The sequence below is a fragment of the Hippoglossus hippoglossus genome, chromosome 7, assembly GCF_009819705.1.
Source record: "Hippoglossus hippoglossus isolate fHipHip1 chromosome 7, fHipHip1.pri, whole genome shotgun sequence".
Taxonomy (NCBI): Eukaryota; Metazoa; Chordata; class Actinopteri; order Pleuronectiformes; family Pleuronectidae; genus Hippoglossus; species Hippoglossus hippoglossus.
In genome coordinates, this window is record NC_047157.1 from 18,560,653 (window position 1) to 18,577,094 (window position 16,442).

A 16,442-nucleotide genomic window follows, 5' to 3' on the forward strand; every position below is an offset into this window, starting at 1 on the left:
CCGAACATCACATGAAACATAACTGACTATGACAATGTAATAATACATGTTTTCAAGTGATAAATATTAAATGTATTCATGTGTTCATTTTTTCATAAATAGCTAAATACGACATAGCACTTGAGAGTACAATAAGTTATGAATTGAACTTTTTTAAGCTGCAGTATATAATTAATAATGTTTTAACTAAATCCATTGATTGTTTGTGCTTTGTTCTCTGGTGACATTTTTGGATATACTTTCTATGTGTGCACCTCTTGGCGTCATGGTCTTTCAAAGGGTAAAACACCTTGTAATTCCCCTCTTTTAAAATAACTTTAATAAAACATAATTTTAATTTAAGCCTCTGTTACTGTGGGCTGATACATCACAGTGAAGTCAGTAGAAAACTGAGGCTCTGCTGCCCTCCACTGGCAGAGTTAAAAACAGCTCTGTTTTTTTTTTTTTACATGACATCATGGTTTCAGATGATTTCCACTAATGGAAAATATTAGGTCACGATGACTGGCACCAATCAAAGACTGAGAGAGGCCCTGTGTTGTTTTCACTCGGATGAGTGAGGTGGCAGTGGTTATTCATTAGCTGAGCTGTGACACAAGAGAGTCGCAGGCTTCACATCATGTGTGAAACATGTATTATTAGCTATGGGGGGGGGGGGGGGGGGGGGGGGGGGGAGCCAGCAGTGTGCACACAGCCTGTAGCCAGTGTTCAGCTACAGGAATTCAAAAGCCCTGTGTTGACAATGACATCAACAGGAGGAATCCACAGTGTCTTAGTATTGACCTTGAATTTGCATGATCACAAAAGTCTGAATCTGTTTATTGAGCCTGTGTGTGTGATGCTGCTGCACATTCAGCTGTGCACACTTTTTCTTTAGGAATATTTGTCATTGTTTTTATTCATGAGGACAGCAGCGGCCTGGACAGTAATGCAATGACAGCCGGGATGACAACTTCCCTCTCTGTGTGATCTCTGCTAAATCTGCAGGACATTTATTCTAGGAATATTTGTCATTGCATTGTGTTTATACACGAGCACAGCAGTGGCCTGGACAGTAATGCAAAGACAACCAGAAAAGGAAAAGATGATAACTTCCTCCATGGTTCGGGTTAGGCCTGTGTGTGTGTGATGCTGCTGCACATTCAGTTGTGCAGACGTTTATTTTCGGAATATTTGTCATTGCATTGCTTGTATTCATGAGGACAGCAATGGACAGTAATGCAATGACAACCAGGATGACAACTTCCTTAATGTGTGATCTCTGCTAAATCTGCATGACTTTTTTTTGTCTTGCAGCAACAACATTAAAACACTTGATCTAAATGAATTTAAAACCCTGACCCCCCCTTTATCCCCCCCCCCCTCCTCTTTCTACAGGAGCCAGCGTTTATTAGACAGCCCCCCCCCCCCCTCCTCCCTCCCTCCCTCCCTCCTCAATATTAATCTGCTCGATATCGATAATAACAACGCGAGAGTTTGCAAGTTGCCTCAAAAGACTGTACTTGCAACTGTCAAAAGGTGGAGTGGGTGACGCGCGTGACCCCACACACATTACTGTAATACTGTACACGGCCGCCGAGATAATATCCGTATTAAAAAAAGGAAAAAAAAAAAAAAAAAAGCGAAATAATCCCGAGGTGAGGAGCCGAGGAGCCGAGGCGGACCCGGGCGGGATGTTGTGGCGTCTCCGCTGATTTTTGTGTCTCCCTTCGCTTCGTCCGCGGTGACTCGGACCAGCCGTCAGCTCGTTCGCCGTCGACATTACCGCACTTCACATGTCTTCGTGCCTCCTTTAGATTCCAGCCAGCGCAAGGATTTTTTTTTCTTTTTTCTTCCTCTCTCCCCCCACTACTACTCCTCCTTCGTAATAAAGTCGCCATTTTGCTTCACTGCCTGTATAAACCGTCCCGTATTCTAATATTTTTTTATTCCCCCCCCACCCCGAAGGAGTCGCGGGGCTGTTTCCAGCTGATTTCTGGCCATTAGCGTTTGAGGAGACAGACTGAGGAAGGGTGACGAAGAGGAGGAGGAAGGAGAAGAAGAAGAAGTACCTCGTGGGGTTTTTTTGTTTTTTTTTGCGTGTTAATGCGGGAGAGGAGCAGAGGGGGCGAGCCGACTGGAAACTGGGAATAAGGTGAAAACTCTCCGGGATTTTTCTGTTCATGCGTGGACGACATTTCTCTTTTTCCTTCCTTCATCCTCCACCTCGTCGAGTGGGCAGGAGCGGGAGGAGGTGGGGGGGGGACAGGGCGACGGTGACGGCTGTCCACTTCCTCTCTGTCCCCCCTCCGCCACCGGCAGCCCCGGTGTGACCGCTCCTTGACGCACAGCAGGTGGGATTGAGATGTAACGCAACACCGGTGGAGGAGAAGACAGACGAACGCCCACTCAGGTGCCCGTCTCCTGACCCCCAACCTCCCGCCCTCACGTGGGAGGTGACCCGGGGCCACCGGGCCCCACGGAGCCGGGGGACTGTCCGACAGTTCAGGTAGGTGTGGCCGAGCAGGAGGGAGAAAGTGGAGCACTCTCGCTTTTCTTTTTCTTTTTTCTTTACCACACAAATGGAGAACTCTGTAACCTTGTTGTAGTATGCACACACACGCAGACACACAAACACACACTTGTGTTTCTGTAGTTCTGGGGGCACTCATTGGTATAATGCATTCCCTAGCCCCTTACCTTAACCTGAACCATCACAAGTAAATGCCTAACCCTAATTCTAACCCTAATCCTAAAAGCAAATCCTAACCCTCAAACAACAATTTGAATTTGTGAGTACTGGCCAAAATGTCCTCACAATGATGGTATTGAACCATAATTGGCACTAATAACTATAGAAAGACAAGCACACACACACCCTTGTGTTTGTCACTTTAGCTGTTAGGACAATCATTGTCGTAATGCATTCTCTAGCCACTTACCCCAACCTTAACCACCACAGCTAAATGCCTAACCCTAACCTAACCCTAATCCTAAAAGCAAATCTCAACCCTCAAACAACGGCCCAAAATGTCCTCACAATGATGGTATTGAAACATAATTGGCCCTCATAACTCTACAAAGACCAGCCACCACACACACACACACACACACACACACACAGTGTGGCAGTGTGCCACGTGCGGAGCTAAAATACTTATTTCCACGTTGTTCTGTCAGCACATTGTATGAGGGAGATGATGTGAGTGGGTGTCAGCAGGTTTTGTTGTGTCTAGCAAAAATGTATGGTAATGTAGTTTCTGTAGGTAACTGTAGTAGAATGAATCTTTAATGAAAAAAACAGCTGCAATGTAAATTTTTTCTTTTCAAACTGAGGGCTAATCTGAAAGTGTCTTTTTTAAAGTTCTAGCATTAAATAAAAATGCATTTCATAGACAAAATGTGTCAATTGAAGTACGGTTTTCTTTAAAGTGAACTAAAGTAATTATCCTAGAATGATTTTCATCAACAGCTATATTACAAAAGTTCAGTATATTTTGTTGTGTGTAGCAGAAATATATGGTAAAGTAGTTTCTGTAGGTTGCTGTAGTGGAATCAATCTTTTATGAAAACACCAGCTGCAATGTTATTTTTTCTTGTGAAACTGAGGTCTTGTCTTAAAAGTGTCATCCTACAACAATATCAAAAGAATTGTTAAGTTGTAACAGGAAATAAATATGCATTGTGTTGACAAAACGTGTCTATTGAAGCTCACAAGTAAATCTAACAAGCACGCTGTTTCTTTAAAGTGAGCTGAAGTTCGGCTGTAAGCAATAAACAATATCAATAATTATTGCAATATCCTTTTCATCAAAAGCAATACAGTAACACAAATGTTCAATATTTATCGATACGATGCTTATGCATTTGTAAACACAACTAGGAGGTATGATGCAAAGTTGATTTACCTCAGATTTGTAAAATGTCTTGCTTTAAACTTAAAAGAAATGATAATGTAACATTTATCCTCATCATTTTGGACATCTTTGGCCATAGTGCCCAGCCCTAAGCTAACGTTTGTTTACCAGTGATAATTCAGCAGACAGGCCTACTGTGTCCCCATCGTTCTCACATTTGTTCAACTTGTTAAACGCTGCTTCTCTTCACACGCTGACACACATAATCCAGGCAAAGGGAAGGAAGGTGTCTATTATTGTGTGCAATCTCTCTGCAACTTGCAACGTGCAGCGTTCTCACCATATGTCTCTTAATGTCAAATTTGTTAACAACTTGTAAAAAAAACTGTGTGCACATAATCACTGTGACCGATGAGCAGTCATAACTCGATGTACAGTGAATATTATGGTGTGTGAGCAGACACACAGGGGCCCCCACCTAGTGACCCTTTGTGTGCTGCTGTAGTTCATTATGGGAGTGACATGAATGTGTGCTAAGAGAAAGCATGTCGGATCGTAATCAGTCCCACTTTGCATAATTAGGGATTGTCATCCTTCATCTATCAGACTCTGTTCCAGGCCGACATGACAGTGTTCCAGCACATACAGCCCAAAACTGACATATAGGTTCACTATGGATGATGGCGGCGAGGAAATATGTTATGGGCTGATGGACTATATATCTAGAAGCCACTAAATGTAGATTAGCCACCACTTAAAGCCCCAAAAAACATTGCTGCTGACCATTTGACCTCATCAAGAGCTGCAGTACTGGTTTTTCATAATAAAGAGAGAAAGCAGGGGAGCTTTGTACCCCCCCCCCCCACCTCTCTTTGACTCACCTTTTGTCTAATGGGCAGAGCATGGAGTTAGTGTGTAAGTGAGAGTATTGATTTTGAAATGAAACATGGAAGGTCACACCCTCATTACCGCTGCAGATGATGTGTGTGCCTCCACTCAGATAACCTTCAATCCAATAGCACCAAACGGCCGTAATGACGAAAGTGCATTGTGGAACAAGGAGACTGCATCATCACGGCGTATTGATGCAGTGGACATTGCTAATAATGTTTTGACAAGCGATGGAACAGGAATAATGAGGGTAGAAACTATCCCAACAATGCCTATAGCTATCTCTCACTCTGTCTCTCTCCTGCGTGTTTGTAACCCCCTCAACTACCACTGCAGGCATGGAGAGCCCAAGTGCCGCCAGGCTTGGGAAGCTGTCCTCATCAGGGCTGCCAAAGGGCCGGACTCCCAAGCACGGACATCCCCAGGAGCCTGTCAGAACTACGCCAGTCCCTGAAAACAACAACAGACACAGTGAGTGACGAGCTGCTGCACTTTGTTGAATGAAAACACTGTGTGATTTCAGATCTGTACAGTGTTACTTCACAGATTGTTTCTGAATGTGGGAACTGGGAGAGCTTTTTTTGTGTGATCCAGGTTTGCTCCTGGACTGATTCCAAGATGAATGCCATGCCTTGATGCAGCACAAAGTGTTGCTATTATCTGCATATCACATGACATACCAACACATACAAATACTGTATGTATGTGATATTTGCAATAGCACTTTTGCACATGCCTCGCTAAATTCCTTTGACTTTCCTGAGGCTGGAGTTTTTGTAAGTCTAGGCCTCCTCTTCAGAACTTCAGTACCGTTTCTCAAAGACTTGTTCACCAAACATAAAACTGTCTATCCTGCTTTTTTGAATTGGTTATGTTTTACTCAGAATCAATGAGGCTAGATGTAATTCTACCCCTCTCGCCACAGAAGGGCCTGGAAACTACAGACTTTTTCCTCGGACTGCCTTACAGTGAGAAAACCCGACAAACAAGTATTGCCAAGCACTGACTTGAGTGAAACCCCAAGCCATCTGGATGGGGATGGAAGATTTTGGAAAGGGAGAGCCGGGCGAGGGAATTATGTTTCAATCCAATAACGAGCAGATGATCATGACTTTGTTAATAGAGTCAGGCAGACTTGGAAAACTGGGTCCTACTCTAATATGACCCAGTTGTTTTGGTTGCTACAAAATAGACTCTAAACCCCAGACACACAGAGCACCGATGCAAGACTAGGTGCTTGAGTTTGTTCTCTCTCTGTGTTAATAATCAGCCCTGTAGGCTGGATTTGCATGTTTATGCGGGTGGATGCATGTGTGTGTCTTTCTTGCTGTGGACAGTAATGTAAAGCTTAGTTAGCTCTGTAGCACTCGCTCAGAGTATACTCTCCAGCTACCTACTGTACAGAGTTTGACGGCTGATGTGTTGTATTTGCTCTTAAAGAATTTATAGTAGCAGAAGGCCGTGTATTTCTTATGTTTTATGTCTTGCGTTTTATAGACTTTTTACGCTTTACTACTCAATAAACAAGGATTGTTTATAAATCAATCTGTGTAAAGCTGGTGGTGGGATCAGCCCTGACTGGAGGCTAGAATTGAGAGAAACACTCTCGGCTTAGGTACGTTAATGACAACGGTTGATTGGTGGTGTGACTGTGCGGATGTGTGTGTGTGTGTTCAAGTTATGATGTACCAGGTGCTGGCTTGGTCCAGGATTTACGGGACTTTTTCTGGTAATTTGACTCTCTTGTTTCTGCGTGTCTATTTCATTTTCTCTTTCTACAGTTGATTGCCTTTGACTCTCATTAAGCTAAAGCTTCTCAAAAATGCCAGTGCAGTGAGTAAATCACTGTTTTTAATACCGTACGTTTCTGCTAAGGAGTCTGTTTGTGTTAGGACTGTTTTAAGGACAGCCTCCAGCACAATTTGATTGCACATGATAAGAATTTACATTCCACAATGTTGTAGTTGACGAATTGTCTCATTTGGCTGGGAAGTTTCTCTTATCGAGGACATTACCAGGAGTTTCCCTGGCCTTTAGAGAGGCTTAGTTCCTAACATTGCCAGTGAACTGAGTTTTATGTGATTCTGGTTTGAAGATCCGTTAAGAACATCCAGCAACCCTGAGGGGAAACACAAAGCTTCTGAAACACATGCTGAACTTACTGTAACAGTAGGGATTAATTTAGTCACAAAGGAAAGCATAAGAAATGCATCACAAGTTGTACATTTTCCTTTCAAAAAGGTACTTGATTACTGTAGAATTTGTCTTCCTAAACCGTTATATCATAAAGGATGTACACGTTGTCAAGGCAAGACAGTATTCGTCAATTACGATTGGTCTGGTCCCTCCTCAAAACATGGTCTCTTTCATACTTTTCTTTTCATACAAGCCATCTTTTCAAATCTGGACTTCTTTGCATATTGCTCACTAGTGACTGCCTTAAGCCTTCTGTAGCTTATGAGGAGAAATGCTACATTGCTAATCATAATGAACCTGGCCCTACCTTGTCTATCCCAGGGGGGCTGTGAGCCAAGGTTTGGAGAAACAAAAGCTTTAATATGTAACGCTCCCAGTGGATCTTTGTTCGTGCTTGTCTATGCCCATGGTAAACAGTTTGTTTGTCAGATAACCAGATAACGGCATCATCTGCACTCCTCCTCCCATTGGTCGCATTTCATTCTTCATTGCGATTCCATGGAAAGTTGGGTCACGTCCTCCTTGTCGTATTATCAGATACTATGCTGGTTATTCATCATTCATTCACGGACATTTTGGGGCGTTGACCAAGTCCAGCATTGTGATGGAGGTTTATAAAGCATGAGGCTTTAAGTGAAAGCATATCAGAATTGGCAGATTCCAATATCTTTGGTCTAATTACCTTGAAATCCTTTAATATTCTGCAAATACTAGCTTATCATATTTATATGCACTCAGTGCACTTTGGCAGATTTAGTCTCCAGATAACGTGCAGATGTTTTTCTATAGGACCAATTGATTGGTTGAAGAGCAGATATGATATCAGTCAACCAAGATTTTCTTTGGTTCCATGAAATCCCCTGAATTTCACTTCCATCCTTCTTTACATGGAAGTCAAAACTGAAAATTGAGTTTGTGTTGTGGCTCAGCTGTTCCCTTGCCACATCAGACAACCCAGAGTAAAGGATGTGGTCCTTGAGGGTGACATGCTCTCTGTTTGCCTTCCTCTTTTTTTGCTCTGAGATTTTGTTCATATTTCGTTCAAACCCTTTGTAATTTTTTCTCCAACACAACTGATATTTGTTTGCGAAGTGCTGTTGGAAATTTATGAATTAAGGCTTTTTTTACAAACATTGATAACATGTTAGAGTGGCCACATAGCCTGTGTGGCTCATGTCTCTCTGCTGTGGTGTTCAGTATTAAGTTTCGGTATCTTGTCAGTTTCTCACGTGTGACTTGCATCGCTCCCAGCAAAAATAGACAAGGAAAGGATCTGGTGAGTCAGATTGACATCATATTAGCAACATTACTTAAAAACTGACACCATTCACCATAGTTTCAGTGTCTTAGCTATTGTCTGGCGTACTCTCGACCCCCTTTCTCTCTCTGTTGCTCTGACAACAAACATAAGTCACGTGACTGCCTTGTGGTTTCAACTCTTCACTTTTCGGACCGCTCATTAAGGGCAGATGATTATTATAATTGATGGCCATTAATTATCCAAGGCAAACTCTGTGTAGAACGATTGGGCTGGCAGTAGCATGCAGCACCGGACATGCTGGCATTGTGTGGACACTGCAGCACCTCAGTGAAGAAGATGTCACAAACACGTGATGCAGGCAGTGTCTGAGTGTGGGTCTGTATATGCGTGTGTGTGATTGTGAGAGCTGTGCAGGAACGTACCTGATAACAGGACACACTGATCATTGAGTATTGAGTAAGGGGAGGTGGGTTCTCCAGTCGATGCTGTCTCTATTGGTGTGGGGAAGGGTGATCTGTCTGCATAGGTCTGTAAGCTTGTGTCTGTGTGAATGTTGAATGTGTTGGTTTGTGTTGTGAGTTTGAATTTACATGTTTGTGTGTGTGTGTGTGTGTGTGTGTGTGTGTGCGTGTGTGCGTGCGTGCGTGCGTGCGTGCGTGTTTTCTCAAATGTCCACTACTTTGACCTTTATTTCAGACTCACAGTCACCATGTGCTGACCCTACACATTTGCTTCAGCAGCCATCTCTTCAGCTCTTTTCCTCTCTTATATTTTGTTTTCACACACTTCTCACTCTCTGGGGTAGTTGTTGTTCAATTCTCCACACATAACTGTCGTTTCCTTCCATTTTCTCCCACTCAAACTCTTCATCTCTCTCTTGTCTCACATATTAAGCAGTATGGTCAGCGGCAGTGATTTACCCTATTACCCCTACTCAAACCATCATCCTCGCTGACCATCATTACTCCTTTCACATTTCTTATATTTTGTAGTTCTCACCTGTTGAAACTTAAAGTCTCCCTTTGGAGAAATACCAGAAAAGATAAAATCTATAAAAGATTTATAGATCAGAGAATGTTTGTTTCGGCCTGATGCTGCATTTCATTCTGAGGAGAGTTCTTTGTTATCGTTGTCACACCTTTATTTGGCAGGCTTGAGGATGGCAGATGAGAAGAAGCACAGGGAAATGTGAGGAGAGAGATTGAGTTGGTGAGTCACTGTCCATAAGGAGGGCACCGCAAACAGTCTGGAGCAGGCATTGTCTGTCTGGCTCACATATACAGCGCTGTATGCACTGTTGTATAAACACATGCTTTTTTTCATGGCTGCGTGTTTATTGCAGAACATGTCTCTGTGCAACAATTGTAAATTGGACCATCTTCCTCATGTATTTATCACGTTTTTAATTTCTATCCGGTCAGTCTTAAATTTTAAAGCGTTTTATTTGCTTGGCTGTCAGCATCATCCCCAAGGAATTCACTGGCCACAGATGTGGCCACTCATGAGAAACTCTTGTGATTGGATGTCACCATACACACCATTACCCATAGGCCAAATGGGCATCAGGCAATAGATTAGGTTTCCAATAATATGACGCATGCACCTGATGTGGAAGAAGGCTGTAAAATCAAAGTGCGATTAATCATGCCGGTCTGGTGATAGTCTAACACAGGTGTGTGTGGTGAGTCCTTGCCTCTAACATAGAATGATTCCTTATACAGAGGTAAAGGGTTTAGGACACTCTTCAGAGACTTAGCATTAATAACAGTTTTTTTCAAATTCAAATCTTTGGTGAACCCAATGGTTTTATTATGTATCATTGAGAATAGACTGTTACAACTAAACTGTTGCTAATGGTGGCTTCCAATAACAAAATAGAGTAGATAGTAGTAGCATCATTATACCTTGGAAATGTGTTGCCCATTAAATACAGCCCTAAAGTTTAACGCACTGTGTCATTATCTACCTTCCAGAACCACTGAATAAAGAGAGTAACAAATTAAAAGATGATGCACGCAGCTCACATCTTCTTTACAATGATCCCAATGATTCCCTGGCTGTTTTCCCTTTTTGCTCGGAGCCCCTAAAATAAAGTCTTACTTGCAACCCCCCGGAGCACCTTCAGAATGATAAACATTTCCACCGAGGAATGGTTGTCTTCATTCAGTTTCTTTCCTATCTTTATTCAAGAGCCTGGTCTTTTATTTTGAGAGCATTATTTCTTTTTTTCACAATCACATTTTGCAATGCTTTCCCTCAAAACCCTGCCCTCTCTCTCAGATGGTCCCTGCTTGTACATGCAGATTTCCTCTGCTCCTGTTTACAACACACTTACTGTTTTGGTGCTCAAAGGTTAAGGGTTAAGGTGCTCAAAGGTTAAGGGTTAAGGTCACTAACACATCACAAAACCCTTTTTGCATCGTGAGCATGCTTTCTAAAGTACTGCTCCAAGTGAATCCTGTCAAATATGGCACAAATGTTCACGGATTTATTGATTAGATGTGGGTGGTCAAAGGTCATTGCCACACACAAAACATGTTTTTGGTCTCTTCAACACTATATTTCAAGTCTTCCTTCAGGGAATTTCTTTGAATTTTGACCTGTTGTCACTTGGACTAAAATATGAATTGATTAGATGGAAAGACTGCAAGAAGAATGAATGTAGACTGAAATTGCACTGGTTAGCGGAGGCATACAATTGCATGGCGCTAATTCTAGTGTCAGATTTCTTCCTCTCACTCTTGGAATTTTTAAAAATTACCCTGTCAAAAGTCCCCACCCAACAGAATCTTGGGTGTGATGTTGACTAATAATATCATCACTGCTTCATTGCGGTGCAGATGTGTTCGCCAGTGTCTCTTTTGGGCAGTTACTGTTCATCTCAGTAGAGCGTATCACTCACCAGCATATTACGTTATATTTTATAATTGGTCACATTTGCAGCATGGGAGTACATGTATTTCATGTCTGATCATTTTCGTCAACTTGGTTTTCCAGCTGTCATCCAGGCTGCCCAGTTCTCATAGGGCTGTAACTATATTAACTGGTAACTGTTTTATCAGTGCATCACAATTAAATTATGGGGGAATTAAGTTAGTTGAGGTCTGAGTCAGGATGAGATATGATGTATCGCCTGTTGTTTTGAAATCTCCCCAAACTTTATGTGAAAAAATTATACTAATGTAGTGAGATGGAGAGTACATTCTTAGCTCCTAAATTACATGAAGCTGTATTATGATATTTAACACATTTACTTCTACAGTTATACTTCACTGATTAATTATCAGGAGTAGTAATGGTGTAATCGAGAAAAAAATTTAAACAAGCTTCTGTGTGTGTGTGTGTGTGTGTGTGTGTGTGTGTGTGTGTGTGTGTGTGTGTGTGTGTGTGTGTGTGTGTGTGTGTGTGTGTGTGTGTGTGTGTGTGTGTGTGTGTGTGTGTGTGTGTGTGTGTGTGTGTGTGTGTGTGTGTGTGTGTGTGTGTGTGTGTCAAAAGGTGTGTTTATTTAAGAGATTATCTTAGATGCAGAGTTAAAGAGAAAGACAGAGGGAGAGAGGGAGAGAGGGAGAGAGGGAGGGCAAAAACAGAGTGAGAGGGAAGGAAAAAACAAAAGACAGAGGGTGAGAGCCGGACTGACTGAGAGAGAGTCTGGTTTTCATTCAGTTCGGTGTCTGGGCAGCAAGACTGCTGCTCCACCTCTCTCCTTCTTCTTACTCACTGTCTGGAATCAGGCCTGACTGGGAGGGAACTATGGGGACGTCTTCAAAGAGAGGTGCGTATGTGTCGGGCTCTGTGTGTGTGTGTGTGTGTGTGCGTGTGTGTGTCCTGACGTGCCACTAAAGACAAATTTTGTGACGGAAGGTCGTGAAAGTGAAAGTAAGTTGTTTCTTACACAGTGAACCAGGACAGCTTCCACATACAGTGAGCGTGTTTACTCTGTTGTGTGTCCAGGTGTATCAGTTTCTCCATCTATTGTCCGTTGTGATTGATGAATCACTGATACTACGTCTTCTTTCCACTGAGTTGTGTGAGCCGTGTTTGTGTTTGTCTGTGCGGTCGCTCCACACTACAGTATGTCTGAAGCCTACTGTGCAGACACAGACAAAGGCTCCTGTGTGAGTGTTTGTCGAAGAAACAAATGACTGTTCTGTGTGCGCGCCTGTGTGTGTTTGTGGGTAATGTGGGGGAGCAGTTGCAGGCGTAGCTAGGAGAACTCAGAGGTTATTTGAGATCATTAGGCAGCTGCCAGCACTCCTGGGCCCAGACTCTTCTCTTCTCTTCTCTTCGCTTCTCCTCCCCTCTCTTCTCCTCTCCTCTCCTCTATCAGGCTTTACCACTATAGAGCAACAGTTGCAGACAGCTGGGAGCAAGTCATACTCTTGACATTAGTTGAACAGCTGTTTTATCCCCATGGCCTGCGCCTGAGAAGCGGGGTGTAGATGTGACACAATGGGTCTGCTTTGTTTCAGATCGAGACAATGGCTGCAATTGCTGGGACGACTGAGAGACAGAGCGTGCTACATTCAAACAAGCAAAACAAAGTAAAAGACACTGAACACTCTTTATTCCTTTTGCATACCACACCAGGAAAAACAAGTGTGCTGTTGTATGCTTCATTTTACAGTAAATCTACACGTGCACCTGTGCTACCTTGGCATGCATGCGTGTGTACGTGCCTATCTGAATCGTAGGGTCTAATTGTTCTGCTCGCTGGAAAGAGGCCTCTGATAGTGGTAACTAAGACAAGAGGATCTTATTCCCATAGCAACAGGAACATATCTTTCCCAAGAGCAGAATTCATTAATTATGCCTTTCTTTTACAAGACCTTTATTTTCTAAGACAGGAATTAGAATGCATGCTCAATTTCCTCCCCGGCACAAGAGCTGCAGCGTCGACTGCATCACCTCTCCAGCTGCTACCCAGACGGCTAATAGAGAAATGCTGTGTCGCCTGGAGAATATTAATATACTCATATCCATGCACACAAATCACGCTCTCATACACACTGGTAATGGTTTTTGTGTGCTTGTACGTGTGTACCAGCGTGTGCTTTCACACGTGTGTTTACACCTTGTGTCGTGAACTATTCCCACCAGCCAGCAACAGCGTGGTACTTCTCATTCAATCTTATTCAGCCTTGCCTTATTTTCCCTCTATCTTATTATTGTGACTGTGAAGTAAAAGATTAGTTATAATCTGTCAGCCTGCGTTTGGGTCCGCGCTCGTGAGTGAGAACCAAAAAGAAGACGAATGAGGGAGAAAAGGAAAGTTGATACAGTGTAATAAAACACAGAGGGAAATGAGAGCGGGAGGTCATGGTGTGTTAGTGTTGGAGTGTTTCTTGTACACATTAACGTCACTGACAGAGAGAGATGTTTTTGGGGTCGAAGGCTATTTTGGCCTTTGCCAGCTAGAGCTGCTTTCGTATGAGCAGCAATGGCAGGAAGTCAGTTCATTTATTTGATGAGAAATCCTCCAACCAGTTGTATAATCCTGGTAGGCACACAGAGTGCTCTGATCCACTTTGGGAGCCACCACAAATGGGCTGCACTGGGCATGTGTCATCCTGTCACCGCTTGTCAATGAGTTTGGAGGGGAGGAAAGCAGTTGGCATATTCACAATGTCATGTTTGTCAGCTTGGGGAAGTTCAACTGATTTAAAAATATGAAGGACTACAAGTGTCAAAGGAGTAATGAAGCCTCTCATAAATCAATAAATAATTTTACAACAAAAAAACCCTGTGCTTATAGATTATTTATTGATATATGAATTTATAATTCTATTTTTAAATGGATAATGAAAATGTTATATAAATTCGTAACAATTTAAAATACAATTGGTGAACCCAGTTATTTATTTATCTTTTAAAACTCTTAACATTGATTTTTGAAATCCATTATCTATTTATAAATTAATTCATGTATTTTAAAATGCTTTATTTAATATTATTTTATAAACCTCTCTTTAATTTGAAACCATTCCTTGATTGATGAATATTTAATTTGTACGTTTATTTAAGATTTTTCTATTTATTTCTCATTAAAATACAGTATCAAGGACGAATTAGGCAACTTGCTGTATTAATGTATGAATGTTTCAATGCCTATTGGACAATTCATTATAAATTGCTTTTATTACTATCTATGTGACACGTTTGGTACTCCATACAAGAGAGTGTGCGAGGTTTCTCTTTCGATTCTCAATAGAGGAAATATCATCTCTTCTTCAGGTAATTTCCCTTTGACATTTCTTAGATCTGAAATGACCGATTTAAATCTGTCTCTTGCTTGCTGCCGCTAACTGATCTTACCAGATGAATGCAGTGGAGTTGAAGGCACTTGTAAAGACACTAAATATCAGTGTGAGGAGCAGGGCCCGCAGCCTCAGCTCCTACCTGCAGCACTGTCATCCAGCATTGTGCTTGGTCAGAGGAAGAAATCATACGTCTCTGCAATTCTCTCCTCTCTCCCTCTGCATCCCTTGCTCTCCTCTCCTCCCTTTGTCCCCCCCCCACCTCCCTCTTCTTTTCCACACGCACACACTCATCCTTGGCTCTCTCCATCTTCCCTCCCTCTCTCAAGTAGCACTGTATAGAGGAAATAAAGTGCAGGGGCTGATAGCGCAGGGGTTTTAATTGTAGCAGAGAAGAGAGCAGTAATGAGGCTGTGCACCGCCTGGCATCTGAAGTTCACACGGAGGAAGACCAGGGAGAGTGTGTGGAGGGAACAGAGAAGGATGGTGAAGAAAACATGGGATGAGAAAAGAGGGAAGCAGCAGTGTGAGAGATGGAGGGAGGGAGTAGGGAGCAGAGAGAGAGAGAGCTGAGGCAGTCGGTCTGCTGTGTGCTGTGTCAGAGGTTCACACCGACACCAGCGATTTATAGCTGATCTATTTGGCTCAATAGAAGGCCTTTAGCCCCCCCTCCTCCCCTCCTCCTCTTTCACACACACGCACACACACCACCACCACCACCACCCACCCTAGCGATTAATTTGAGGATTTTATTCCACTTGTATTCATTTCCCTATTAGGTTTTAATATACAATCATATTCAGATATGTTGGAAACTTGAAAATATATATTAAAGTTGGATGTGTGTGTAAAATTCCTGTTCTCAGGGATTGAAGTTCTGCTTTGCTTTCTTCGTTTTCTGTCAATTTAAGTCTAGAGGCCATGTATGAGAGTTTAGCTTCAGAGAACAAAACCCAGAACTGGCCTCTGCGCACATAATCCATATCTTAACTGAGGGTCAATATGTTTTAGTTAAAGATAATTGGGTTTAGTGAAGTGTTGTGAAGCTTATTTATATGTTACATTAGCCCAGCATAAGGGATTAAAAGCGTTTATTTACCAGCTTGTTGGTGTTTGGGTTGTATGGGTTGCTTCTGTTTTTTTCATTGTGGAGTCTGCTCATACCTTCTAGTGTCTCACCCTCAGGGGGGTCATTATACTAATTTATATTTATGCAGAACATAATAGCTAACACTGAGTATAGAGTTAAGAAAATTTTGCAGCGTGAGCTATAAAGACAGAGCATGGGTAATAGTGAGTGAACTTGTAATGAGGGATAAACTATACACACAGTGTTGTTTCCTGTTGGTGTAAGATAACAGGGATTCATTCTGCTGGGCCGATAGACTGTCTACATGAGGCCATATGAGAACGTGCTGTTTGTGTGCTGGGCAACTCACTTATTTTTTTTTAAGTGATGCAAAAGTAACACTCAGGAGTGTCTGAATGTAATCAATCCCCTGATCCCCCACCGTTCCTACCTCTCCATCAGAAGATTTCTGTCAAACGACTTCTTTAATCCCTGTATTCTATGAATATGAAGCACGGGCATTACTCCGTGCAAACTCAGAGATTGTTTTCTCTCTCATCTCGCCAGGTCCAATGTGTGATGAGCCAGCAGAAGGGAAGAGGAAAGGTCGTCCCAAAGCAGAAGTGCAGGAACTCAGAAGCATCCCTGTGAGTATCTCTCTTTGAACTGTGTGGGTGTTTGAAGTGGGCTTCACTTTTCTTGCACAGAGTAGGCAGCGCCCCATGAATATGCACAATATGCTGCACAGTATAGCGTGCATGTATTCAATTCTCTCTTCCTCACCCCCGAGCAGGCCCATATGATAGTGCAATGGAAGGAAGAGTTTAAGCGCCGCTCCAGGGTTAAGTGTCCGTGTTCAGGCTGCTGGTTAGAGTTTCCCAGCATCTATGGCGTCAAGTACCACTATCAACGTTGCCAGGGGGTGAGTTACTAAT

The 16,442-nt window shown here is 42.6% G+C and overlaps 1 protein-coding gene across 6 annotated transcripts in view; it reads left to right on the forward strand.

Annotated features, from left to right (window-relative positions):
• Positions 1 to 1,512: 1,512 nt before the first annotated feature.
• znf512b (zinc finger protein 512B) overlaps positions 1,513 to 16,442 on the forward strand; it is a 29,634-nt gene continuing 14,704 nt past the window's right edge. For 2 of the 6 annotated variants that reach the window (XM_034589499.1, XM_034589502.1), the window contains exons 1-4: positions 1,513 to 2,488; positions 5,064 to 5,198; positions 16,075 to 16,154; positions 16,301 to 16,429. In XM_034589499.1, the coding sequence (XP_034445390.1) occupies positions 5,066 to 5,198; positions 16,075 to 16,154; positions 16,301 to 16,429 (342 nt within the window). In that variant the 5' untranslated portion in view covers positions 1,513 to 2,488; positions 5,064 to 5,065. Of the gene's footprint in view, positions 2,489 to 5,063; positions 5,199 to 11,806; positions 11,957 to 16,074; positions 16,155 to 16,300; positions 16,430 to 16,442 lie in introns of those variants that run through there. The other 4 variants (XM_034589500.1, XM_034589504.1, XM_034589503.1 and 1 more) reach the window with 4 other exon arrangements.